This window comes from Perognathus longimembris, chromosome 20, assembly GCF_023159225.1.
Source record: "Perognathus longimembris pacificus isolate PPM17 chromosome 20, ASM2315922v1, whole genome shotgun sequence".
Classification (NCBI taxonomy): Eukaryota; Metazoa; Chordata; class Mammalia; order Rodentia; family Heteromyidae; genus Perognathus; species Perognathus longimembris.
In genome coordinates this window covers 20,769,758-20,796,778 of record NC_063180.1, presented here as the reverse complement: position 1 = coordinate 20,796,778, position 27,021 = coordinate 20,769,758, and the positions used below count along the sequence as shown (strand labels likewise).

The 27,021-nt window shown below is 53.9% G+C and overlaps 3 protein-coding genes across 7 annotated transcripts; 1 reads left to right on the top strand and 2 right to left on the bottom strand.

Annotated features, from left to right (window-relative positions):
* The first annotated feature begins 3,613 nt into the window (after positions 1–3,613).
* On the top strand, positions 3,614–4,049 carry Opa3 (outer mitochondrial membrane lipid metabolism regulator OPA3). The gene has a single exon (XM_048329990.1). The coding sequence runs from the start codon at positions 3,624–3,626 to the stop codon at positions 4,047–4,049; it is 426 nt and encodes a 141-aa protein (XP_048185947.1). The 5' UTR covers positions 3,614–3,623.
* A 719-nt stretch (positions 4,050–4,768) lies between these two features.
* On the bottom strand, positions 4,769–16,959 carry LOC125338555 (vasodilator stimulated phosphoprotein). Of its 5 annotated transcripts, none has more exons than XM_048329411.1 (13): positions 16,646–16,959; positions 10,587–10,758; positions 10,334–10,499; positions 9,086–9,176; positions 8,678–8,739; positions 8,307–8,548; positions 8,100–8,200; positions 7,033–7,084; positions 6,836–6,872; positions 6,585–6,630; positions 6,353–6,443; positions 5,713–5,770; positions 4,769–5,594 (listed from the first exon to the last, which is right to left on the bottom strand). In XM_048329411.1, the coding sequence occupies exons 1-13, from the start codon at positions 16,648–16,650 to the stop codon at positions 5,557–5,559; spliced, it is 1,161 nt and encodes a 386-aa protein (XP_048185368.1). In that variant the 5' UTR covers positions 16,651–16,959; the 3' UTR covers positions 4,769–5,556. The 5 variants fall into 5 exon arrangements, with proteins under 5 accessions (XP_048185368.1, XP_048185369.1, XP_048185370.1 ...); XM_048329412.1 differs by having other exon boundaries at positions 6,836–6,869; XM_048329413.1 differs by having other exon boundaries at positions 9,086–9,170.
* Positions 16,960–20,001: 3,042 nt separating this feature from the next.
* Ppm1n (protein phosphatase, Mg2+/Mn2+ dependent 1N (putative)) lies at positions 20,002–24,617 on the bottom strand. The gene is made up of 5 exons (XM_048329989.1): positions 23,662–24,617; positions 22,312–22,429; positions 22,138–22,243; positions 21,992–22,052; positions 20,002–20,064 (listed from the first exon to the last, which is right to left on the bottom strand). Exons 1-5 carry the CDS (start codon positions 24,598–24,600, stop codon positions 20,002–20,004), a joined length of 1,287 nt encoding a protein of 428 aa, XP_048185946.1. The 5' UTR covers positions 24,601–24,617.
* Between the last annotated feature and the right edge of the window lie 2,404 nt (positions 24,618–27,021).

Sequence of the window (27,021 nt, the reverse complement as noted above, 5' to 3'; positions counted from 1 at the left end):
TCAATTCCCCAGCACCACATATACAGAAAATGGCCAGAAGTGGCACTGTGGCTCAAGTGGCAGAGTGCTAGCCTTGAGCAAAAAGAAGCCAGGGACAATGCTCAGGCCCTGAGTCCAAGCCCCAGGACTGGCCAAAAAAAAAAAAAAAAGAAGTCTAAGTAACCTATCATAAACCTTTCTATAATAGCTTGCAGTGCCCCTACAGGTTACTATAGACACTGCATAATTTATGCACTGTGGGACACAGTATATGACCAGATGTATATGTCATATAATATGTAACATTAAGTTGTGTACAATGTTGTATGTGCATATATCACTGGAATGAAAGTATCGCTAGATAATTACTCTCAGGCACACTATTTTCTATTTTGCTGTGTTCCAATTCATGAAGAAAAACTACAGCCCAGCACTAGTGGCCCACACCTGTAATCCCAGCTGCTACTCAGGAGGCTGAGATCTAAGGATCACAGTTGAAAGCCAGTCCAGGCAGAAAAGTTCATGCGAGTCTTATCTCTAATGAAAAAGCAAAAAGCTAGATGGAGATGTTGTCCATGTGGTAGAAAGCCAGCTACATATGGACATGGACACGTGCATGCGCGTGCACACACACATATTATAACATATTATGCAAACCTACACACTGGAGGCAGAGGACGCTTTTACCCCAAAGGAGACACAAGCTACAGAGGACTCTAAAAGAGAAGAGATGGGAATCCCACTCAGTATTTTTCTGGGCACTGTCCCTGAGCTTCTTTTTGCTCAAGGCTGGCACTACCACTTGAGCCACAGCACTACTTCCAGCTTTTTTTGTGTTTGTGGTGCTAACGAATCAAACCCAGGGTTTCATGCATGCTAGGCAAGCACTCCACCACTAAGCCACATTCCCAGCCATTCCCACTCAGTCTTGTTTCTCTGCTTTTTTTTTTTTGTGTGTGTGTGTGTGATGGGGTTTGGATAGCCCACACAGGCCTGAAACTCCAGATCCTCCTGTCCCCATCTCCTGAGTGCTGAAAGTACAGGCGTGCACTGTCACACTTGGCTGTCTTTGGAAGATGCTGATGTCTCTGTGTGTGGAATGTCTCCCCTGGGGGCAGAGGGGTGGGCTGGGCAGCAGCTTCTTTTCCCCTGGAGGGCAGCTTGCTTCATCCTGCTCTGCCATCCATGAGTCACACACAGTAAAACTCCCAGAGAGTAAGAGGGAAAAGGTGCATGCCGGGCCTGCCAGTGAGTCAGTCCTGAAACCTTCCAGTCCCAGCAGCTGGGGGCAAGAGTGGGGTCAGTGTCCAGCCTGGACATCCTGGAAGGGACTTTGTGCAAAGGCCACTGAAATGTGAGGGCTCAAAGGAACAGATGGTGTCTTCCAGTCATTTTGTCTTCCAAACTCTTTTTGGCAGTCATGGGGCTTGAATTCAGGGCCTGAGTGCTGTCTCTGAGCTTTTTTGCCCAAAGATAACATGGTACCATGTGAGCCACAGCTCCACTTCCAGCTTTTTTTTTTTTTGAGTACTTTATTGGAGATAATAGTCTTATGGACTTTCCTATCCAGGTTGGCTTAGAACCATTATCCTTAGATCTCAGTCTCTTGAGTAGCTGGGATTATAGTTGTGAGTCACAGGCTTTTTTTTTTTTTTTTTTTTTTTTGGCCAGTACTGGGGCTTGGGACTCAGGGCCTGAGCACTGTCCCTGGCTTCTTTTTTCTCAAGACTAGCACTCTACCACTTGAGCCACAGGGCCACTTCCAGCTTTTTCAGTGTATGTGGTGCTGAGGAATCGAACCCAGGGCTTCATGCATGATAGGCAAGCACTCTACCGCTAAGCCACATTCCTAGCCCCCAAAACATTACTTTCTACGCATGCTCAAGGCAGCAGCTTCCTCTAGCAACCTGGAAAAATGGAATGGGAAGAATCATGTCACCCCTGTACCCCAAGATGAAATATTCAGTGTTACTGTGCTTCTGGTCCTGTGTGTGAGTATGAGAGAAACTGTTAGGCAGTGCAGTGCTAGAAGACAAAACTACAAAACATTTTTTTCAAGGGGGGGGGGAAATGTGGGGTTCTGGGTGCTGTCCCTGGGCTTCTTTTGCTTAAGGTTAGTGCTCTAGGGGCTGGGAATATGGCCTAGTGGCAAGAATGCTTGCCTCCTATACATGAAGCCCTGGGTTCTATTCCCCAGCACCACATATATAGAAAATGACCAGAAGTGTTGCTGTGGCTCAAGTGGTAGAGTACTAGCCTTGAGCAAAAGAGAGGCCAGGGACAGTGCTCAGGCCCTGAGTTCAAGGCCCAGAACTGGCAAAAAAAAAAAAAAAAAAAAAAAAGGTTAGTGTTCTACCACTTGAGCCACAGTGCCACTTCTGGTTCTTTCTATATATGTGGTGCCGAGCAATCAACCCAGGGCTTCATGAATATGAGGCGAGCACTCTACCACTAGGCCATCTTCCCAGCCCACTTCCATCTTCTTATGTGATGAATTGGAAATAATAGCCTCAGGGCCTTTCCTGCCCTGACCTGGCTTCCAACCATGATCCTCAGATCTCAGCCTCCTGAGCCACTAGTGCCCAGCTTTACATTTGTGGACCAAACTGAACAGGGCTGCCTCTGCCCTACACAAACAAAATACAGTGTCTGCTGAGGGGTGGCAGAGCCCAGCTTCAGAAGGGGGAAAGGGAAGCAATAGGATGCAGGCTGGGCATGCGTGGGTTGTAACGCCTATCATCCTGTCTACTCAGGAGGCTGAGATCTGAGGGTACCAGTTTGAAGCCAGCCAAAGGAAGGAAAGTCTGTGAGACTTGGACATGTCCAGCCCTTGAGTCAGATCCCCAGATCTCCTTTGAGGATTTTTGGTCCAGTTCCTCCTAGACTGGGGGAATGGGGATCAGCAGGGCCTGTCTGGATTCTTTTGGGCCTCTCAGTACTGCTACCCCTCTCCCCATCCCCCAGGTTATGAGTTAGGACCCTTTGCAGTGAGCAGGCTTTGTATGACCTGTCATCCAAAGGTGGGCTGTAGTGTGGGGCTTGAACTCAGGACCTGGGCACTGTCCCTAAGCTCTTTTTTGCCAAAGGCTAGAGCCACTTGAGCTACAGTGCCACTTCCGGTTTTGAGTGGTTAATTGGAGATGAGGCTCTGGAGATTTTCCTGCCCGCCCTGGCTATGAACCGGTGATCCTCAGCTCTCAGCCTCCTGAGTAGCTAGGATTATAGGCCTAAACCAACAGGCCCAGTTTCTTTATGGGAAGCTGGAGGAGGGGGAAGATTAGTATCCCCATGACCTCCCCAGGAAAGCGCCACCGCAGTTCGGTGGCCTGCCTCGAGGAGGGGGTTCCAAGCCAGAGACTGGTGTGGACACCTGTCCTGTCCTGTCAGGGCCTGTGACAGTAAGTCACAGGGAGCCGTGGCAGCCTCCAGAGACCAGCAGCCTAAGCATTTTGGCGAGCGGGGAGTTTGTTCAACAGGCACGACATATGCCACGGCCTAGTAGTCACCGATTTGGGGGTCACCCCGGGCCGGATGAAGTGGTTCCGGGAGTGTGGATAGCGGCGGGGGCGGGGTTTGGGGGCTGCCCGCTCCCCCTAACCCCCTTCTTTTCCCCCATCCTCCCCGCAGTGTACCACTGGGTGGAGATGCGGACCAAGATGCGCATCATGGGCTTCAACGCGGAAGCCGTGAAGCCGCTGAACGAGGGGGCGGCGGCCGAGCTGGGCGCCGAGCTGCTGGGCGAGGCCACCATCTTCGCCACGGCGGGCTGCTGCCTGGTGCTCGAGTACTGGCGCCAGCAGACGCAGCGGCGCCGCCAGGACTCGGAGCGGCTGGCGGCCTGGGAGGCGCTGCGGGTGGAGGTGGGCCGCCTGGGGCTGGCGCTGGAGGCGCTGCAGGCGCAGGCGCGGGAGGCGGCGCCGCGGGCCGCGCTGGACGAGCTGAGGGCGGAGCTACAGGCGGAGCTGCGGACCGCGCTGGCGCCACTGCAGGCCGAGCTCCGCGACGTGCGAAACCGGGCCTTTCCCGGGCCGCCGCCGCCGCCGCCGCAGCCGGGGGAGCGCGACGACTGACGCCCCAGCCTTGTCCCTCCCGCCGGCGTGCCGGGCACCTGCCCCGCCCCGTGTCCACGCCCCTTCCGCCCGGCGCCGGCCCCGCCTCTCTAGCGGCCAGGCAGAGGCCTGCTCCATCCCAGCTACCCCAGGGAACATCGCACTAGCTTCTTTCATCCACCGAGGTGCCTAAATGTGGGGTGCTCCCCCGCCAGCCCCTCTTCCTGGACCAAGGGCGCACTCTAACCGACAGGCTGGGCGGGGTGACACCCGGGCTGGCCTTCCCAGGCAGCCCCTCATTGGGTCCCAAGCGTGGGACCTTTCACCCGGTCCTTCCCCACAGCCCCTTTCTCCCCTAAGACAGGGATCCCCAATAACCTCCACCCACATCGGCTCCCCAAGCACCCTCAGGGCATCCCCTCCTCACCCACCAGCCCTGTGACCTCCCTCACCACCTCACTTGGCCTCTGAAGCAGGTGCCACCAGAGTTCTGTGCCTTCCCAATTCTATTTTTTAAGACTGTAAATGTTTTATAATTAAACGAGCTCTGGGGAATTGTTTTTGGACCTTGTGTATAAACAGGACACAGGCACTGAAGTTAGGAAAGCAGCGGAAAGGTTCTAGTGGAGCCTGTTCCCAAGTAGGGAAACTCGCTGGGAAAAGGGGGTCCAAGCACACCAAGGAACTTGCCCTGGGCCAGAGTTCCTGGCCTCCTGGAAGTTTGGAGCACTAGAAAGATCTCAGCTTATAAAAAAGGCAGGTTTATTGAGCGAGGGTTTGTACTCAAGAAGCCAAGGGGCCTCCTCCCCTCCAGGCCCCCCAAGTCTCCTCAGGGGGCAAAAAATGGCCTAGTGTCCCCAGGAGACAAAAAAAAAAAAAAAAAAAGGCCGGGACCCTGAGCCCTATCCAAATTAAAAAAAAGATTTCAAAAAGTTACAGCATCATAATTCCTCATAGAAAAGGGAAAGAAGCAAGGAGATGGGAGAGTCCCCAATCTGGTGGAACACCTCCCCTTAAATAGCTGCCCCAGATAGGGCAACCTTGGGCCAATAGCATTAAAAATTCCCACACCCCATTTTATCAAAACCAAGGAAGAAAAAAAAAATTTCCCCTCCCCCCAACCCCAAATATATATATATATATATATTTCTTTTTCTTTAAAAAAAAACAACAAAAAAAATCAAAGGCATTAAGCGTTAAAGTGAATCTAGAACAAGGGAACGTCAGATTCCCTTCTTCCTTCCCCCTTACTGCGGGGTTACTTGGTACATCCCCAGCAGAGGAACCAGCCCCAAGGGGATGGCAGAGGGGGAGGGACTAAAGGACTAAGGCTCCCCAGCCAATCAGCAGCCAGTAGAGGTGTGGGCGTGGTGCTGGAGAAGCCACACCCCCTTGAAAATTTCCAAGTGGGATGGGGAAAGATGCATTCCCGTGTTTTCAGCAATTCCAGGTCAAGTCTAGGCAGGGAAAGCAGGGCGACTGGCGGTGTGTGCAGAGAGGAGAAATAGGGTCTTCTGGGTTCCTGTGCTTAGGGGGAACTCCGCTTCCTCAGTTCTTGGACAAAGGCTGGAAATCAAAGGAAAGACAGAGGTCAGGACCTGTCTCTTCCCCCTTCCCTTTCAAGCAGACTCTTGGAGCCAGGATGCCTCCAAGATAAATATTAGAGCAATCAAAACCACCTTACCTTCAATAATTTCCTCTTTCATTTTCTGCAACTCCTTCCTCACCTCTTCCAGAAGCTCCTGGAAATAAAAAAACAATCAAGAGGGGGTCCAGGGCTTTTTATTTGGGAGAAGGGGAGCATATTAGGCAATGGTTCCACCACAGAGTGACATCCCAAGGCTCCTTCCTCCATGAAAAGCCAGAGGAATGTTGAAGACCGATTCCTCCCCCACCCCTACAGCCTGAGACTCGGCTGGCCACCACCAAGGTCAGACAATGACCATTGGATTCTATAGGTGAATTCAAGATCCTTGGGGGGAGGGGGGGAGTATTGGAGAACTTCCAGTACCAGGTTTGGCAAATGCATCTCGGGCTCCTGCCAATTTCAATAGATGATGGGTGGCTGGAGCCACTGGGCCAAGGACAATTCTGAGTAATCAGCAAGAAAGCAGTGGGAGATGAGATTCCTAATGTCTGTCACTGGCAGTAGAAATGGAGGTGTGGTATCTCAGTTCTCCCAACACCAGTTCAATCTCTCCTCAGAGTGGAAAATCAAGGCTTCCAAGCCTTCTCTCAAATCACTTGACATTGGAGCAGGCTTTGGGCCTGGATCTACCCTCTTCCTCAGCCCCCTCTGTGCTGGAAGTCCTTCCCCAAGTTACCTGTTTTACTCTCTCCAGGTCTGACTCATCACCAGAGCTGTGCATTGAGGGTTGGGCCTCAGAGGTAGTCAAGGAAGCTGCTGACTTTATCCTGGAAGAAGGAGTGTGATCAGTGTGAGCTATGCCTGCCCTGCTTCCCATCCTACTGTCCACTGTGTTCTTACCTACACATCATGCAAATCTAACTTTTTTTTGGAGGGGCAAATGCAGAGCCCAAATATCAATAGCTCACCTTGGCAAGGTTGTGCTATTCTTCTCCCAGGGTCTTCGCACAGGTTCTAGGGAGACAAAACCAACAAAAAAGACAAGCTGATCCCACCTGATTACATATAACACCGCCCCCCTCCATTATAGCCCCTGTTCAAATAACCCCCTCAGCAGTCTAAGTCCCCCCAGCATTAGTTTCAGACTCTCCAGGAGTGTTCTGAGAACAGGGCATTCTGGGATTTGTAGTTTCTGTTGCTGTACTGGTCTCTCACTCACCACTCTGGGCTGGGACTCTGGGTTCGGGCTCCTCCTGCTGGTGGGAAATAAAACCTATCATGAGCCAGCCCTGTTGGCTCATTTCCTCTTCCAGGTTCAAAGCCAGCCCAACCCTGCCACACACCCCTTCCTCCTCAAGACCCCTACCCTAATGCAACATCCTAAAGCACATAGAATAAGAAGGGCCCCTAACTTACACTGGCAGATTCATCTTTGGAGGGCTTCTCCCCAACCTGTGTGGCTTTCCTTCTGCAGGGGAAAAAAGCAAGGACAGAAACTTTAGCTGCTCAACAGCCCTTCCCCACCAAGAAACTTGGTATGATGGGACAAGTAACCAGCACTCAGAAGGCTGAGGCCAAAGGATAGGAAGTTCAGGCCAAAACTTTAGGCATCTGGTAAGATGCTATCTTAAGATGATCACAGGCTGAAGGCTTAGTTCCGTGTCTAAGACCTTAGGCTTCGTACTGGGGGTGGGGAGGGGGAAGATAGGGGATACACAGCTTAAAAATATTGAGAAGTCAGGCACTCCTGGCTCAGGAGGCTGAGGTCTATGGTTCAAAGTCAACCTGGGTAGGAAAGTCTGGGAGACACATCTCCAGTTAACTACCAAAAAGCCAGAAGTGGAGCTGTGGCTCAAGTGGCAGTATATCAACTTTGTAAGGGAGAGTGCCTAGGCACCGAGTTTGAGTTCCAGCACACACACACACACACACACACACACACACACACACGATAAAAATAGTAATAGTAATAATAAGAAGGATTATGGCTAAAGGTGCTATGGTTCTTGGGGCTGAAAATGTGGCTTGAGGGTAGAGTGCTTGCCTTGCATGCATGAAGCCCTGGGTTCGAGTCCTCAACACCACATAAAGAAAAAGCTGGAAGTGGCACTGTGGCTCAAGTGGTAGAGTACTAGCCTTGAGCAAAAGAAGCTCACAGAACAGTGCCCAGGCCCTGAGTTCATGTCCCAGGACTGGCAAAAAAAAAAAGAAAAAAAAAAGATTCTATGGTTCTCATACTTGGGAATGAAAATTCTAAAGGTGAATGGTCTTCAGAAAGGCTGGGATATGAAGAATGTGAGTTTCCAGAAGGGAAACTAGAACATTCTGTAGGTCACTGGGTACTCCAGGAGAGGAAAGTCATCACCATCATATCCCAAACCTGGCTCCCACAGGGTAACTCTTAACCAAAGAAACAATCAGATCCGCTCCCGACACCCGTGCGCCAGCAATGCCCAGGAGAGATGGGGCAAGTTCAGGTTCACCTTCGGGCCAGCATGGCGTTCATCTCTTCCATGAGCCCCCCGCCTGTGCTTCGGCCACTCTCAGCTTTAGGGGCCAGGGACCCCCCTGATGTTTCCTCTTGCTAGAGAAATTAAAGAGGGGAAGGAATTGAGGGCTGGCTTCCTCCCTTGGTCCCCTCAGGCCCTCCCTTGCCCCCCCCCATGCCCTCCCCTTTTCCATTTCCTTACCCTGCTCACTTTCCTGAGTTTGGCTCCAGCAATGGCTGCGGCCAGGCCGGGGGCCCCAGACCCGCCACCACTAGGGCCCTGTGCCATAGGAAGAGGGGGTGCAGGGGGTGGGCCTCCCCCTGCTCCATGCCCTGCAGCAGAAACTCCAGAGGGGGGCAGACCTGGGGGTGGGGGGGGACCAGGAGGAGGGGGAGGCCCTGGAGGGGGAGGTGGTCCCCCTGCTGGGGGAGCAGGTGGGCCTCCTGAAATAAGAGAGACGAGAGAATTGCTCAGAGACAGTCCCTTCTCCCTCTGTGCAGCTCAGTCAGCACCTTTCCTCCAGGGAGGCCCCACCCCCACCCCATTCCAGAGCCACCCACTTTGTGGCTCACCTGCATTGGACACCCGGCGTTCCATGTGACGCTCCGTGTGCTCCACCTGACCCAGCTGGGGCCTGGGGAGGGTGGGGAAGGGGGCAGATCTCAGTCAAGGGTGCGCTGTGGCCCGGCCTGCCCACGGCCACTGCCAGTCCCCACCCAAGCCTGTCTTCCCCAGGTGAGGGGTGGGCCAACAAGAGACCCGGATGTAAGCATTCTGGCTCACTCTCAGGAAAACTTGAGGAGTTTCCCCCCTTGGAGGGAAGCATGTGTGTGGGGTGGAGGTGATGGTGACCTGGAATCTGTGTGCTTCTCACCACCCGTTGCAAGATGGAATATTCTGCAAATGGAAAGCTAGAGAGGTTCTGAACTCCAGGGGCTCTAGAACATTCGAGAACTCTGGCAAAGAGTAAAGGTTCCCACCTTTTCTGCTGCTCCATCTCCTCTGAGGAGGGGCCGTTCTGGGCCGACCAAGGGGGCGGTGCTGGGACGGCAGGAGGCCCACCTGCTGGGAGGTGAAGGCAGAGGGCGCTGAGCCTTCTCATGCTGACCCTGATACCTACACTCAGAGCCAACTGTCACCTGAGCCGCTGTCAAGTGGACACGGCTGTTAAACCCGAGGACAGGGCCGTCCATCACTGCCCCCCTCCCCGCAGCTGTCTGTGCAGGTTGGAACCTGTAGGAACAAGCATGCATCCCAGCTGACCAAGCTCTTCACCGCTGTCCCTGCCCTGTGGCCCTAACCCCAGGGGCCAAGGGCCTCTTCCCCAGGCCCCTGGGACTAGCCTGTGAGGTACAAGCCCCTCCTCCAGTGCTGACAGTGACCCGGAAGGAAACTCCTCCCCCCACTGGGTGATTTTTCAGGTCTTCAGATGCCATGTAGGGCAGCAGCCTCAGGCCCAGCGACTCAAAGTCATCCTCAGGGTCCTTGCTCTTGGCATCTCCATGGGGCTTGTGGGAAATGCAGAGCCTTGGGCCAGCCACCCTGGTCCCGTGCCAGAGCCTGTGTTTGACCCAACCCCCATGTGTTTCCAGTGCATGCATGAAAGTGTAAGAGACACCAATTAGGGACCCATTGGTGTGTGTGGACTTTCTGTGTCCTGGGGCTTGAACTCAGAGCCTGAGCACTGTCCTTGAGCTTTTTTATACTCAAGGCTGGTGCTCTACCCCTCGATATACTGCTCCATTTCTGGCTCTCTCCACTTCAGGTGCTCTCTTGATGAACGGCACCCCAAATCCCCACCAGGGAGACTTTTTGCAAAAGCCAGCACAAGGTGCACCTAGGAAGAGGGCAGAGGAAGCCTACGGAGACTCAGTCTCATGGACTATGTACGCACACAGGTCACCATGTGTCCTGTCCCCTTAACCATCAGGGGTTGTGCACACAGGTCTGTGTGCACATAGGAGCCCATGAAATCCTCATCAAACCCAAGTAACCACTTGGCTGTTTCAGAAATGGGTACAACTGAGGCCCAAAGTGGGAGAGCCACTTCTCAGGCCCCAATGCATCACCTAGGAGAGCCCTGTGCCTGCCCCTATCTTTGTTTTGGCAGTGCTTGCATTTGAACACAGGGCCTGTACCTTGCTAGACTAGCATGCTCTACCAGGAAACCACACCCATCACTGAGACCACGCCCCCACGCCAGGCCACACCCCCACACCCCGTCTAACCTTCCAAGGCCTCCAGGGCACTGGCCATGCCAGTGGCAAACTGTGCTGCATCTTCCCTGCTACCAAAGTTGAGGCCCCAGACCTGGCGGGCATCGCGCCACTGGTGGAAGCTGGGGGTGGCCTGGTTATACTTCACACCTCGGACGATGGCACAGTTGATGACCACCTGGGAGGAGTGGAAGAGTGGGTAAAGGGGCGAAAGGTGCAGGGATGGGGGCTGGAACACAACAGGAAGGGCAGAGGGCGCCTGTACCTGCTGGTCCTGCTGCATCTTGCGGCCCACCACGCGGAAGGAGTTGGCCGTGGGGTTGTGGTAGATCTGGACGCGGCTGTAGGTCTGGGGACCCGTGCCTGCGGGGAGCCACTGCTTACTGCTGTCATCGTATAGCATCACCATGGCCCGGCTCGAACACACAACTGTCTCGCTGAAGGGAAAAAAGAGGGAGAGAGGGTACAGTCACCTCTCCATGTGGATCTCCAGGGTGACAGTGACAGCACAGGAGAGAATAGAGAACAGACATGGGGAAGTACAGATGGAGGGTACCAGGCATCAAAAGATAGGGAAAGGCAGATGGCATGGAGACTGGGAGAGAGACACAACCAGGAGACACAGGACAGACAGCCACCCATGACACCCATGGAGGGGTGAGGAAGGGACAGTCAGTCTGGTAAAGGGAAGATGGGCTAGCCAGATAAGGCAGCACATGCCTGTAATCATGGTGACTTGGGAAGTGGAGGTAGGACGATCGTGGCTGGCAGCCAGCAGAGCAAAAAGCTGGAAACTGCAGGCTCAAGAGAGACTAAGGTGACAAAAGAGCCTGAGTCCAATCCCTAGTCTTGCTCACAAAAAGGGTGATGGAGAGAAACAGGACAAGAGAGATACCCAGACAGACAGGGAAAGAGAGAGGCAGTTAGCTAAGCAGCTGCCCTCAGTTTCCCAGACTCTCACAGGACTGAACAGTCACATGGCTTCCAGTTCAGGACTGAGGAGGAAACAAGAGGCTCAGGGACTGACCCCCAGCCACCTTACTCCCTGGGGGCACAGCTACATCCCATAGGATCTCCTAGAAGGTTCCAGGGCCCTTTATTACCATCCCCTTAAGAGGGAACTAAGCTCCCAGACAGGGAAGTAACCTGGCCAAGGTTACTCAGACAGGGGAAGTGGAGGAAAGCCTCCCTACCCCCACTAGGCTTGTTTCTGAAAAGAAGAAGCTGGTGGTCAGAGATTTCCGGAGGACAGAAATGACACCCCACAAGGAGTCTGTCTCCAGAGAGCCCTGGGTACTGGAGTGTGACACCATCAGTGAGAGTTGGAACAGGGGAAGCCCCAAAGCAGGCCCAGCTGTGGGTCCCTAGCTCAGGGACTGAGCCTGGCACCCCAACTTCACATAACTCAGGCATCTCAGCCAAGTCACCCCCTTCCCAGGTCACACATCTGTCCCCACCGGAGCCCTTCAGGAGGGCAGCTGTTGCACTCTGCACAAGTGAGGGTGGCCAGCAAAGCCCAGAGATGTTGAGTGGCCGGCCTCTGGTCACACAGCAATCTGGCAGGGTGAGGCCCTGAGGCCGGGCTACCTGGCTTACACCCAGGACTGCATAGGTCCTCTCCAAACCTCAGGTATTATTTCCAGGCAAGCACAGCCTGGGGGGGCTGTTTCAGGCTCCAGTGCCCCTGGCAGAGCAGAGTGAAGGCCCCACCCACACCTCCCACCCACACCCAGGGTAGACTGGCCAGGTGCCCAGGCTAGTCAATGACCCACCCTGACTGCACTTTGCCCTCTCAGGTGGCCCTGCCCTGGCCAGGCAGAGTGTGGGATGGAGAACTAACTGGATGGCGGCTGCTGGCCCTGGGCGGGTCCAGCCGGCCCTCTTCCAGGCTTTAATGAGCCCATCACAGCAGGCAGAAGGAGCTTCTCTCCTGTTCCCCAAAACTCCAGCTCCCAAGAAAGGGGCCAACATCTGCACCAAGGGCCAGTGTCTCACTCCTGTAATCCTAGCAACTCAGAAGGCTGAGATCTGAGAATCACAGTTTAAAAAGCCAATCCTGGGCAGAAAAGCAAGACTCTTGCTTTCAATTACCAAGCAAAGGGCTGGGGATATAGCCTAGTGGCAAGAGTGCCTGCTTCAGATACACGAGGCCCTAGGTTCGATTCCCCAGCACCACATATACAGAAAACGGCCAGAAGCGGCGCTGTGGCTCAAGTGGCAGAGTTGCTAGCCTTGAGCAAAAAGAAGCCAGGGACAGTGCTCAGGCCCTGAGTCCAAGGCCCAGGACTGGCCAAAAAATAAAATAAAATAAAAAAGAGTCAATTACCAAGCAAAAAGCCAGAAACAGAACTGTAGTTCAAGTGGTAAAGTAAAAAATCCTTGTGGGGGGTGGGGAGAAGAGAAGCCAAGTATATAGCCTGGCACTAGTGGTTCACGCCTGTTATCCTAGCTACTCAGGAGGCTAAGATCTGAGGATCAGGGTTCAAAGCCAGACCAGGCAGGGAAATCCATGAGACTTTTTTTTTTTTTTTGCCAAGTCCTGGGGCTTGGACTCAGAGTCTGAGCTCTGTCCCTGGCTTCTTTTTGCTCAAGGCTAGCACTCTGCCACTTAGGCCACAGCGCCACTTCTGGCCATTTTCTGTTTATTTGGTGCTGGGGAATTGAACCCTGGGCTTCATGTGTACTAGGCAAGCACTCTTGCCACTAGGCCATAGCCCCAGTCCAAGTCCACGGGACTCTTATCTCCAATGACCCTCCAGATAACGGGATGTGGAGCTGTGGCTCAAAGTGGTAGAGGGATAGCCTTGAGCTGAAGAGCTCAGAGACAGCACCCTGAATTCAAACCCCAGGACACACACACACATTTAAGAACAAAGTAGTTGTTTAAAAAAAAAAATAACAAGGTGAGAAGGATCTAAATATATCGGCACAGAATGGTAATCTATGCAGAACCTTCGTGTGAGTGTGGCTGACTCCGGAGAGGAACTGGGCCTGAGGAGAAACACATTTCACATCCTCACCCTTTTCAACAACTTCACTGATTCTTACCTTTATCTTTCTTTTTTTGGGGGGGAGGGGTGAGGTAAAGGGGGAAGTTAAGACACAGTGGTGAAATTTCTGTGGTGCTAAGGGCTGGACCCAGGGCCTTGGGCATGCTCAGTAAGCAACTCTACCCCTTCAGGAAAGTCCTCAGGCCTCACACTCTGCAGAGTAGATTACAGGCATGCTTCACTACTCCTGACCCTTCCTTTAAAAACCCCAAAAACATGGGCTAAAATGATCTGTAAGAAACTAATTTGTTACTTAAGTAAATACAAGTTTATATTCTAGGAAAAGCTGGAGTGGAAAAATCCCACAGGCCGGAAGAAAGGGGCTGAGATCTAGTCTAGTAACCTAGATCTCACACCTCAACCTCAGGAAACAAAGCATTAATCCCCAGCCAGCCATGACCCAGCCCTCCTACCCCCTTGCTGTCTCTGAAGCTCAGTTTCCAGCCCTGGAAACCATAACTCACCGGGCTTGGTATAAAGATGAAGAATGGACAGAGCCCCCCAGTCATTGGAGATAATCAAGCCCAGACACTCCAGTTCACAGAAACTTTCCATATTCAGGTCCGTGCCCCCCCTCCCCCCCGTAACTTACCCCATAGCCTCCTTACACCATAGCCTGGTGACAAAACACACCTTCCCAAGCTATAAATACTTTTCTCTGAAGCAACTCAGGTTAGGGAATGATCTAGGGCCTGTAGGGCTTGTGTGGTTTCCGCTCTAATCTCTCCTTCCTACTGAGCCTCAGTTTCCCTTAGTGTAATTGAGATTCTCCTGATTGCTGAGGTTACAGGCATGCACCGCAGAGCTTGACCCATCTGCAAGCTGGGGAAGGGAAGGGAAGATTGGTTGGTATACAAGGTTGTCAGAGAAATCTACCCTAAAATTGTAGTAGGAATTATATAAAGTCAAACACCTAGTACAGTGCCTGGCCAAGAGTAGATGTTTAGCCTTCAAGGTCTCACCATTAAAAAATAGACAACAGTGTTTCACTATTCTGTAAGATGGAAGAAATGGACTCAAATTCTTCCTGAATCTTTTCACTAGAGATTCTCAGACCTCTGACCTCTTTCAAAGCCTTCCCAGAGCCCAGTTCCGGGATTCGACAAATATTTGTCAAACTGGAAGGAGAAAAAAAAAGCGCTATATCTTGTAATTTTCCGTCTTTTTCTTATCCTCCCTTCCATCTGCCCCCAGGACTGTCCCTCAGCCAAACCAGACAGGAATCTGTCCATCCCAGCCTCCTTCCACATCACACAAGAATCTGAAGGCTTTCTGGCCAGGCCTTTCTCTTTGAGCCTCAGTTTCCCCAGCTGGAAAGAGGACGGGGGGGGGGGGGGGGGGGCGCGGAGGTTTTTGAGTCTTCAGCTCTTCTTAAAGGAGCTCAACTCAGGAATCTATTAGGAGACACCACCCTCCCCACCTCTCCAAAGGTGAGCAATTCTGTGTCCTCCCCACCAGGGAGGCGAGCGGCCTGGCCCGGGGCCACGGCCAGAGGGGCCCCTGCGGGCAGGCAGGAGGCCGGGCCAGACTCAGCTCCTGCCCTTTTACGGTCTCAGCCGTGACTGATCCAGTGCTAACTTGGTCGGACATCCGCCATCCGCCTTCCCTCGGGCCAGGGACCGGAAACGGGTGAGGGGGGAGGGGGGAGAGGGTGGGAGAGGCATCCCCTAGGGGGAGGGGGAGAAGGAAGAAGACAGCCACTAGGCTCCAGGGCTGGGGGTGGGGTGGAGGGAGGGGAGTGTGACTCGGGGTACACCATGTGCCAGGCCCTGGGTTCCGTCCCCAGAACATGACCAGAGAAAAAGAAGTTAAGAGCTGGGGTCAGTGTGCTGCCCCTCTCCCCCACGTTCCCTAGGGAGGCTGGGGAGCTGGGGCAGGAAGTCCCGGGGTGTCTGTGAGTGTTCCCTAGGGCTGAATCTTCCAAGAACCCCTCTGACATCAAAAAGAACAGGCGGGGGTGGGGGTCCACTACAGATCCTACAAAAGAAAGGGGTGTCACCCAGATGGCAGAGGCCAGGGGCTGTTGTGGACACCAGGGGGTTAAACCCAGCTGTCTCCCCCTTCCCCCCAGGCCGGGGGCTTGGGGGGCAGGAAGTCCCAGAGAGAGTGGAGGAAGGGAGATAGTATTGTCAGGCGCTGGCCCCAAGGGAGGGATTATAGGGGGTCAGGGAAGGGGAGACGCGGGGGGGGGGGGGGGAGGCAGGAGGGGGCCGGCCCCGCCCACAGGTGAGTCCAGGAGTTCGGGAAGACAGAATCCGTGGGTCCCACGGGCCCTTCACCACCAGATTAAATTCCTGGGAAGATGGGCCCGGTCCCTGGGGTGAGGGGTGGACAAGGCCGTGACCTTGAAGCTTTGCAGCGCCCTCCACCCCCTGCAATCCCAGAGCTGGGTGGGGGGGTGCCCAGGCGGGGAAAGCAGCTGCCCCAGACTCCTGGCCCGTCCCCCAACCAGCTGTCCCGACAGGTGAGTCGGGAGACAAAGGCCCCCCTCCCCCAGCTGCCGCACCCCCTCCCTCCCGCCCTCCCGCCGTCCCTCCTTCCCTCCCCCGGGCCGCGCAGGTGGGGAGAGGGGGCCGCCCTCCTGGCCTCGGGCCCGGGGCGCCGCCCTGAGCACTGTCGTGGGTGCGGGGCGACGGGGGAGGGGGGACCCCGAAACAGACCCTCGTGAGGCGGCGCCTGGACCCGCGGGTCCGTCCCCCTCCTCTACCGTGGGACCCCCCCAAAAAATTTGGGGGACCAAGAAGTACCCCCTTAAGTTAAACAGCTCAGTCCCAAAGAGACTTCGTTTTTTAATTTATTTTTTGCCAGCACCGCGGAAACGGGGACCCCGCAATTCAGGTTCTGCGTCTCTGCGGCTTCTAGATCTTGGGGTCTCCCTGACACCCCTATTGATCCCCCGTCCCATTATCTCAGCTGGAGATTTGGGTAAGTGTGAACCCCGCTGCGGTCCAAACCACCCCTACCGGGGAGTTATCTGCCAAGTTGGAGGTCGTTTGAAAAAGTCTTAAAAAAAAAATCTGGGAGTCTTCAGAGCCGCCCCCCCCCATCTGAGGGCTCTGGGGAGAACCTCGCCCGCCCCGCCCCGCCCCGAGCCCGGGGAGTCGAGGCACAAGTGGTGAGACAGTTTACCAATTCCTTCAAGGAGGCTCAGCCCCAAAGCTGAGGTTTCTCCCCAAAGTCCGGGTACCCCGCAATTCCAGCCCGAGTGAACGGGGGGAGGGAGGGAGGGGGACAAAGGCGGGGAGGGGGCGCGGGATCGGGGTTCGGGGCTCACCTCATGGCTGCTCGGAGGGCGGCGCGCCCGCGGGCGGGGCTCCCGGGGCGGCCCTGGCTGGAGGGTCCGGGGTTCGAGGCTGGCTCCCGCTCGTCAGCGTCCCCGGGGGTCCCGCCCCATAGAGTCTGGCTTCCTGAGGGGGGCGGCGGGAACGAGGGCCGGGCCGGGCTGGGGTCTCCGCGGGCCTCCTCAGAGCCAGCGCTCGAGGAGGGGGTCCGGGCGGCGGGAGAGGGGGTGCGGCGCCCCCCGGCCGGCGCGGCGGCGACAATGTTACTCTACTACTGTACTTCGCTACATCTCCTTCCAAAATTCCACTCCCCGCGCCCACAATGCCCCGCGCCTTAAAGGGGCCGCGCCGCCTCCCGGCGGTGGCGGGCGGGGAGGGGGGGCGGGGGGAGGCGGGGACGGGGAGCGCGGGGAACCGCGAGGCGCACGCCTCGACTTCCGCGATTTGCCCCCTCTCCCCGACACTCTGCACCCGGGAGACGGGGGGGGGGTGCACGCAGTACCCCACCTCCCCCCCCCCAAAATAAAACAGTTGGGGTAGGGGGAAAACTTAGTCAAGGACAATGGATCCACTGTGAGAATTCCTGGACGTCCGTGGAGGCACCGCGTCTCCCGCCCGGCCCGCTCCGTGGACTTTTCTGTTCAATATTCTACACGAATTTCAGGGGAGGGAAGGGGGAGACGAGGAAGACCCCCCCCCATACGTAAATGGTCTCTGAAATATCCTCCCTTCGATCCCACTTTAGGAAGCCTTTCACCCCACGTCTCAGCTGATTCACGAGGGGTTACTAAGGGGTGAGTGGGGCGGGGGAGGGGAGGGCGAGCGAGGCCCCGCCCCCTCCCCCCACGGGGCGGTATGGAGGAAGTGGGCCAAGGGGGCGCGGCCCGCCGCTGACTCACCGCCGCAGGGCCGGGGGCGGGGTGGGGGCGAGGGCGGGCCGGGGGTGCGGGGTGGGGAGGGGCAGCGCGGGCGGGGGGCGAGCTTGGGACGGGGATGCGGGGGTGGGGGGGTCCGGTGTGGATTAAGAAAAAAAAAAAAAAAACACAACTCCGGACCCTCTCCCGCGCGCATGCCCCGTTGTGAGGTCCCTGATATCGGGAGGGCACGGGGATGGGGGGGGGGGGGGAGTCCAGACGCCCCAGGGCCGGGGGTTTGAACACTGAAACCCCTCCGGGCTTCCGCCGCGGCTCGCAGGCCCCGCCCCGTGACGTCACGGCGGCCACGCCCCTCCGCGGAGTGCCACCTGGCTGGGGCGGGGCGGGCCCCGCCGGCCGGCTTTTTGCTTAAAAAATAAATAAATAAATAAATCGGTAAACTGAGACCCTGAGGTCGAGATTCCAGTCTGCTTTACGATCTTTCTGCGACTCTCCGCATCACTGAAAACCCCACCCTCGGGGGCCCGCCGCCGAGGAGGTGTGCGGCTCCTCCGCCCCAGCCCGGCTGCCGCCCCCGGCCGCCCCCACCGGGGAAACACCTCACCCTTCCTTCCAGGCCCAGCTAGGACTGGGACCCCACCGAGTAACCGGCTCCCTTCCCCCACCCCCTCCGGAGACCTGGAACCGGGGTCCGCGGCAGCTCTAATTGTGTCTCCTCAGGCTCTTGAGTAATTTTGGAACCAGGCTATACTTGATCCGTGTCGGGGCCTCACTCAACCCTATCGGGCCCCCAAACAGCAGCTCAACAAACATCTATCCAATTGATGGAAAACTCGGGTCTTTATTTGCCCTTTCTCTCCTACGGGAGGAAATTTTCAAACCAGAGAAAAAGTGGAACTTTGGGCTTCACCTACTCTATAAGCGGGAATTGGCAAGCTTTTTCTAGAGAAATCTAAATATTAGACAAAGAAGACTTGGGTCTGCTTCACTTCTTTTTTTTCCTTTAGGGGTGATGGGAATTGAACCCAGGGCTTTCTGTATGGTAGGGAAGTATTATACCACTGAGAAATATTATCAACCCACAGGGGAGCACATGGCCCCATACTTCTATAATCCCAACTCTCTGGAGACTACAGCAGGAGGATCACAAACCTGAGGCCAACCTGAGCAGAAAATTTCACTAGAGTCCAAAATAACTAAGAAGGGCCGGGAATATGGCCTAGGGGTAAAAGTGCTCGCCTCCTATACATGAAGCCCTGAGTTCGATTCCTCAGCACCACATATATAGAAAAAAGCCGGAAGTGGCACAGTGGCTCTAGAGGTAGAGTGCTAACCTTGAGCAAAAAGAAGCCAGGGACAGTGCTCAGGCCCTGAGTCCAAGGCCCAGGACTGGCAACAAAAACAAAACAAAAAAAATAACTAAGAAAGTGATAATAGTGCCAGCCAAACCATCCCAAGACCCTCAGTTCAAACCCTATTGTTGCCAAAAGGGAAACAAACCCACAAAATTACATTTTTAAAATAGCTCCCTTAGTCATTTTATTATCATACATATCCTCCTGTTTTACTTTTCCTCACCATACTTGTCACTATCTGAGATGACTTTCCATATTGGTCTCCTTGTTTGCCAAATTAGGAAGTTTACTTGTGAATAGGGCCTGGTACATATAACATGCCTACAACATATTTGCAGAAGACAATTTTTTTAATAAAAAATATATTTTGAATTTCTTGTGTAAGTAAAAGTTAATAAGCCAGGTGCCAATGGCTCACACCTGTAATCCTAGCTACTCAGGAGGCTGAAGATCTGAGGACTGTGATTCAAAGCCAGACCAGGCAAGAAAGTCAGTGAGATACTCCAATTAACCACCAGAAAACCAGAAGTGGTCTGTAGCTCAAAGTGGTACAGTACTAGCCTTGAGTGAAAAAACTCAAGGACAGCACTCAGGCCCTGAGTTCAAGCCTCACACCCAACAAAAAATAAAATTAAAAAGTTCATAATTACAATTCTTTCCTATCTTCCCTCAAAAAAAAGAAGCCAGGTATAGGTAGTGCACACCTATAATCTCAGCACTTTGGAGGTAGAGGCAGGAGGATCCTTAGTTCCAGGCCAACCTGAAAAATATAGCCAGACCCTGCCTCAGATAAAAAAGAAAATTAGGAAGGAAAGAGAATTCTGTTGAGCTGGTTGATCCCTCAAGATCTGTTCAGTTCTAAATATTTTTTAAAAACCATTAGTTTTTTGTTTTTTTTTTTCTGGTCTGAATGATGGTGGAATTCCCCCTCTCTCACAAGACTTTCTTTGAGAGGAAGTTGGGATAGGGATAAAGGGAAATAAGCATTGTAGGGTTCCTCCATTGGCTGGCCTTTCTTCGGCTCTTCCACATAGCTAGGGAAGAGAGCACCTCTCTTGCTCATGTCGGTGACCTGAACCCCAGTGGAGCAAATAGTCCCCAAAAGAAGGCAGCCATCAATCAAGCGTCCAAGTCTGAGTTGTAGCGGGAGCCAGTGACCTTTCCAGACCCACCCTGTCTCTTCTGTAACACAAAATGGGGAGAGAGTTAATAGCACTTTTTCTTGCCTGGCAGCACCTACCTGGCCTTCTAGAACCCTATTTTCTGTGTGTGTGCCAGCAAAGTCTTTTTGAACTTGGGGCTCCATCCTCTTAGTTGGCATTTTTGCCCAAGGCTGGCTCTCTACTACTTGATCCACAGCTCCATTTTCTTTATTTTATTTTATTTTTTGCCAGTCCTGGGGCTTAAACTCAGGGCCTGGGCACTGTCTCTGAGCATCTTTTGCTCAAGGCTAGCACTCTACCACTTGAGCCACAGCACCACATCTGGCCTTTTCTCTATATGTGGTGCTGAGGAATCGAACCCAAGGCTTCAGGCATGCAAGGAAAGCATTCTACCACCAAACCACATTCCCAGCCTCCATTGTGTGTGTGTGTGTGTGCATGTGTGTGTGTGTGTGTAACTGGAAATAAGAGTTCCTGTGCTGGCTGGCTTTGGATGCTTGTCCTCAGATCTCAGCCACTTGAATAGTTAGGGGCGCCTGGCTCCCAGTATTCCTTTGTTGTTGTTGGTTTAGGAATGGAACTCCTGGTCTCACATGAGCCATGCCCCCAGCCCTTTTGTTTTGGAGACAGTGTCTTAGGAACCTTGCTAGGGCTCGCTTTGAATTAAAAATCTTCCTGCTTGTGCCTGGGATTACAGACATGCATTCACAGTTTTTGAGTAGTTCATTGGAGATAAGGAGTCTCAAAGGGACTTTTCTGCCCAGGCTGACTTTGAACCACATTCCTCAGATCTCAGCCTCCTGACTAGCTAGGCTTATAGGCATGAGCCACCAGCGCCAGGCTTCCTGTTTTATTCTGAGAGACCACCATACACACTGTCCTCAATCCATTAGGCTCGCCTTGGAGTAGAAAATAACCTCAAAGAGTAGGGTTGGGCATGTGACCCCAGTCTACCTAATCAGACACAGGCAAGTGGTCAGTCACATGACCCAATGTGGTCCTTGAAGAGTAACCTTGAGATACACAGCAATTACAGAGCCAGCTGTCTGTGCCGGGGACAGTAGGTGGGCTGGATGTGAGCCTAGAACGACAAATTTTGTTACCCTACATGGGAATGAAGCCAATTTTGAGAAAATAAAATCGTTCCGAATGCCATCCATCTTGACAACTGGATATAGCCTTGTAACTCCCTGAAGTCCTCAATTACACGGCCCAGTAAATTCCATGCTTTGCTTTCCTTGGTTATATTGAATTTCTGGCCCTGACAACTCTATCTTGCTCCTCCTTCCACTGCTGAGCAATTACCAACAACCCTCTTCTGTCCATATGATAACTAAAATCCCTGCCCTGCAATGCAAAGGCACTGGGGCTCTGATTCCAACTTCCTCCCTTGTCTCTCAACTCATGCCTTTGACTATTCTGCTCTCTCCTCTTCAGATGTTTTCAAATTCTCCTCTGCCATCCAGACCCAATGATGGCCTCTCTTGATCAATACCTAGGCCTTCAGAAACACCTTTGCAATCTCTGTCCTGCATCCAAGCTTAGGAATTGTTCATTATATTGCCTGAAGTTTTCTGCCTTACTCTTGTTTGGAATGACAGAACACACTGTTTTCCATGTCCTCTTATACCTAGTTTATGCTTCCAGGCCTGGTTCATAGATGAGGCAAATTCCTTGTTCAAGTTCCTCATCACAGTCTGGGAAAGCAGCTCAAGTGGTAGATTTCCTGCCTGGCATGCTCCACTTCCTCCTGGGTTGAATCTCCAGTGCAGTGAGAAACTAAAACAAAATCCCCTTCACCAAGTGGGCTGGATTGTGTGTTCCTAAGGCATACAGTAGAGAATACAGGCTGGGAGCTGAGAATGTAGCTCAGGGGTCCAGTCTATCATTGTTGAAGGCCTTGTAGGCAAAAGATGAAGGGGAAACAAAGACAGGAGGATTCTTACCTCTGAGCGCTCCTCTGAGGCCTGGCAGAGTTGAGAATAAGCTTCTGCAATGATGGCCACCCTGGGGTGCAAAAGAGAGCCCTCAGAATGAGACCCTCCTCCTCCTACCCCCTCCTCCACCCCTATGCGACCCCAGGGTGACTCACTTGCAATGCAGCCCTCCCCCAGGAGGTAAATCCACAATGTCCTCAGAGACCAGGGTCCTGAAAACCGAATTTAGGCTGGGGGGCTTCTGCGCAGAGGTGTACAGAGCTGAGAAGGAGGTAAGGGTTATAGGAAAGCTGGTATTTGCCAGGTGCCCTCCCCCTTGGCTAGCTTACCAGCGACTCTTTGGCCCAGTGCTTCATCCAGAGCCCGCTCCCTCCGAATGGCATCCTCGCAGGGCCTGGGAGCCCCTGGGAAGCAGACCAGAATGCAGGTCATGTTGTCTAGGCTGCCCTGGATCGGGTGGAGAAAAGGAGCCTGCTGGGAGAGGGTGGAAGGCTCTGGCCCAGGGGCTCCATGCCTTCAGAGACACGGAGGCATCTCACCAATCCTGGTGTTTGTTCTATTTCCCCTCAACAACTTGGTTATGTCAGACTGCCTTTAGCTTCTCAACCATCTGCCAGGTTTAGACCACACCCTCTACAGTCTTAGCCTGGCCCTATTCACAGGGGTCCATCCTAGCCTTGCCCTATCATAGGGGGCCATGCCCTTTATCAAAAGGTCAGTCCATTGTGCTGTCTAGTGGCTCAACTTGTTTCTAAACAGAAGGCTGACAGGGCCAAGTGCCAGTGGCTCATGCCTGTAATCATAGCTACTCAGGAGGCTGAGGATTGTGGTTCATAGCCAGCCCTGGCAAGAAAGTCTATGAGACTCTTATTTCCAATTAACCACTGGAAAACCAGAAGTGGTACTGTGGATCAAGTGGCAGAGTGCTAGCTTTGAGCTGAAGAACTCAGGGACAGCCCCCTAGGCCCAGAGTTCAAGCCCTGCAACTGACAAAAAAAGTAAGAAGGCTCACAAATGACTGCTTTGTTTGCTGTTGGGTTTTTTTTGTTGTTGTTGTTGTTGTTTTTGGTGCATACCCTGGGGTTTGGACTCAGGACCTGGACACTGTCCCTGAGCTTGTTTTGCTTAAGGTTAGCACTCTAGCACTTGAGCCACAGTTCCCTTTCCGGCTTTTTTGGTGGTTAATTGGAGATAGGAATCTCACAGAATTGGAGATAGGAATCTCACAGACTTTCCTTGCCTGGGCTAGCAAGGAAACGCAATCCCTAGATGACAGCCTCCAGAGTAGGGAGCCACAGGAGCCTGGCTGTTTTGTTGTTTGTTTGTTTTTTGTTTGTTTTTTAACCAGTCCTGGGCTTGGGACTCAGGGCCTGAGCACTGTCCCTGGCTTCCTTTTGTTCAAGGCTAGCACATTACCACTTGAACCACAGTGCCACTGGGATTTTTTGTTTTATGTGGTGTTGAGGAATCGAACCCAGAGCTTCATGCATGCTAGGCAAGCACTCTACTGCTAAGCCACATCCCCAGCCTGGTCACCTTAATTTTCTTGCCCTCTTCAAATGAGAGGCCACGCCCTCCAAGAGGCCACGCCCAGTCGGCCCCACCCCTTTCTCATGTCCATCCAATCCCCACCTCCCTTTCCTTCCACGTGTGGTCCCCGTCCCGCCTCCGTCCAGGACCTTGCACAGGCACGTGTCCAGCAGCTGCGCGCAGAGCAGCTCCGGGGCCAGGCCCAGGTGGAGGCGCGAGCTCACCAGCCCCGCCAGGGCAGCCGCGGACATCGCGTCCCACACGCCATCGGAGGCCAGGAGCACGAACTCATCCTCACTCCGCCGTGCCAGCGCAGCCACCTCGGGCTCTGCCGACACCAGCTGCAGCTCTGGGGGTCTCCCGGGCGCTGCTTTGTAAGCAAAATCGCCTAGTGCTCGCGACACCGCCAGAGAGCCCTCGACGCGCCGGCGGCGGATGGTGCCTCCGGCGTCGTAGATGCGCTCGCGTTCCCGGGGCCGGAAGGGACGATGGTCCTCGGTGCTGAAAGCCACGGTGCCGGCGCGGCTCAGCACGGCTCGGGAATCGCCGCAGTGAGCCAGGTAGAGAAATCGCGGGGAGACCAGCAAGGCCAGCGCCGTGGAGCCCCCGGGGTCCCCCCGAGGCCAGAGCGCGCGGAGGCGCTGGTCAGCGCTCAGGAAGGCTCGGCGCAGCGCCGCCCGCACGCCCTCCGGCTCCCGGGGAGCCGAGCCCAGCTCTCGGAACACGTGACCCGGCAGGTGTCGAGCGCCAAAGCGAGCTGCTCGAGCCCCGCCGTGGCCGTCGAGGACGGCGAAGAAAGCCCAGCCCGGAGGCAGCCCGGGGATGCAGAGCCAGGCGCAGTGCGCGTCCTCCATGCGCGCGCGCCAGCCCTGCGCCGCGCTCGCCCCGAAGCGCAGGCCCCACGACGGCGCCGCACCCCCGTGTGGCCGCTGCGAGCATCGCGGCACCGCGGGACGAGACTGGGGCCAGTCGGGGTCCCGGCCCCACCTCTCCTCCTCCACCGGGTCCTCCTCATCTTCCTTCTCCGCCCCCTCTTCCTTAGAAGCCCGCCGGAGCAGACGCTCCAGCAGACGGGCCAGGGCCGCCATCCTTCCGTCCAGGGATCCGGAAGCCTCCACCCTTGGCATCTACCCCGCCCTTTGCTTAATCTCTCTGCTGTGAGATTTTAAAACCAAGTAAATCTCCTTCCTGTCCCTTGACCTGAACTCAAGTGGGGTCACCTGCAGGCACTGCATTCTTAAATATTCTTCTCCCATGTCTTCAGAGTTTTGGACTTGGGGTGGCGACAAAAAAGTAATTAATAGCAGCAAACGATTACAGATTGCATAGCACTAACCATATGTGGCACATGCTATTATACACCACCATTAACGGCTTACAAAAGAGAAAACTGAGTCACAGAAGAACTAAACCGTGTAAGCTGGAGGTGTGGCTCAAGGTGTTGGGCGTCTGTTTGGGAAAAGTAAACGGTATCATGGATACATTCACTCTAGAATCTGTTCTCAACACATTACTCCTTGTTCTGTTTTGTTTTGGTCGTGGGGCTTGAATTCAGCCTGGGTGCTGTCCCCCTGAGCTGGTTTGCCCTACCACTTTGAGCCACAGTTCCACTAACGTTTTGTTCTGTGTGTGTGTGTGTGTGTGTGTGTGTTTGGAGATAAGAGCCTCACAGACTTTCCTGCCCCAGCTGGCTTCAAACCCCAACCCCGACAGGCAGTGAGCCACCAGTGCTTGGCTAACACACAACTACCAGTCCTAGCCCTGCTGAACCCAAGCTCTGCCCATTTCAATAACAAGCTGCCAGTCTCAAACCTTTAAACACCGTTCTTTAGCGACTCCTTCAGGACCCTGCCTCTGAGCTTTAGTTACTTTATCTTGCAGATCTCGCCCATCCACTCAAGACCATACCCTAAGACCTTCACAAGTTTTGCAGTCCTTGTATTACTCAACTCCAGCCCAGCCTCCCAAATCTAGCTAGTCACACTGGCTTCCTTCCAGATTAGGGCCCCCTCTGGACTCTCACCCCTTCACAAACCAGCTATTTCCTATTTCCTTTAAGCCATTCTGCTAGAACTGGGCTGTGCCCCATTGTTTGAATAATTGTGTGTTAGCATGAGCTCCATCTCTATCTCTGATCTTCTCTCCCCACTCCTCCTTTTTTTTGGTGGGTCATGGCACCTGAATCCTGGGCCAGGGCACTGTCCTTGAGCCCTTCAGCTCAAGACTAGAGCTCTGCCACTTGAGTCACAGCACCATTTCTGGTTTTCTGGTGTTTAATTAGAGATAAGAATCTCATGGACTTTCCTGTCTGGGCTGGCTTTGAAACACAATGCTCAGATCTCAGCCTCCTGAGTAGCTAGGATGACAGGCATGAGCCACGGGTGCTCATATCTTCTCTTCTTCACCTCAAAATTTTCTGAGTATTAGCTGAGCACCAGTGGTGCCCTGTAATCCTAGTTACTCAAAAGGCTATGTATGGGGCTGGGAATATGGCCTAGTGGTATGGTAAAGTGCTCGCCTTGTATATATAAAGCCCTGGGTTTGATTCTTCAGCACCACTTACACAGAAAAAGCCCAAAGTGGCACTGTGGCTCAAGTGGTAGAGTGGTAGCCTTGAGCAAAAAAGAAGCCAGGGACAGTGCTCAGGCTTGGAGTCCAAGCCCCAGGACTGGCAAAAAAATAAAAATAAAATAAAAGGCTAAGTATCTGAATATCTCTGTTCAAACCCAGCCCAGGTAGGAATGTCTGTGTGGTTTATATTCAATTAACTACCAAAACACTGGAAGTGGAGGTGTGGCTCAAGTGATAGAGTGAAAAAGCTAAGGGACAGTGCCCAGAAACTCAGTTTAAGCCCTATTACCAGCACAAAGAAAAAAATCTTTCCGAACATTGTACTTTTCCTTCCATTCCCGTGGCTAATCGAGGCCTGGATCCTACCTCCCAGCCCCGCCCACCTTAAGACCACCTTAGATCTGCCCAACTCACCATGATACCCACACCCCTAATTCTCTAGCCCCTCACCCTATCCCAAGCTCTACACCCCAAGGCTCTAAAGATTGTTACCTTTAGGCTGGGAATGTGGCTTTGTGGTAGAGTGCTTGCCTAGCATGTATGTAAGCCTGTGTTTGCTTCCAGTGGTGCTGTTGCTCAAGTGGTAGAGCGATAGCTTTAAGCACAGTGAAGCTCAGTGCCTAGGCACTGAGTTCAAGCCTCAGGACTGGCCAAAAAAAATAAAAAAGGTTGCTTCCCTTTGGGGTAGGCCTTGCCCTTGGATTCCCACAGCCCAAGATCTAGCCACACCCCTCAAGCAACAGACCACTCCCTTCTAGTGCTCCCACGCGTTTTTCCACCTCCTAGTCCTCCTTTATGCTTGGATTTCTGCCCGCGCGCCAGTCTGGCCCCGCCCCCAGGATTGGCCCCGCCCAAGCCAGCGATAGAAGTGCATAGGCCACGCCCACAATCTTGGCTCCGCCTCTAGCCTCGCTGCAGTGTCCTCCCCAGCCCTGGCC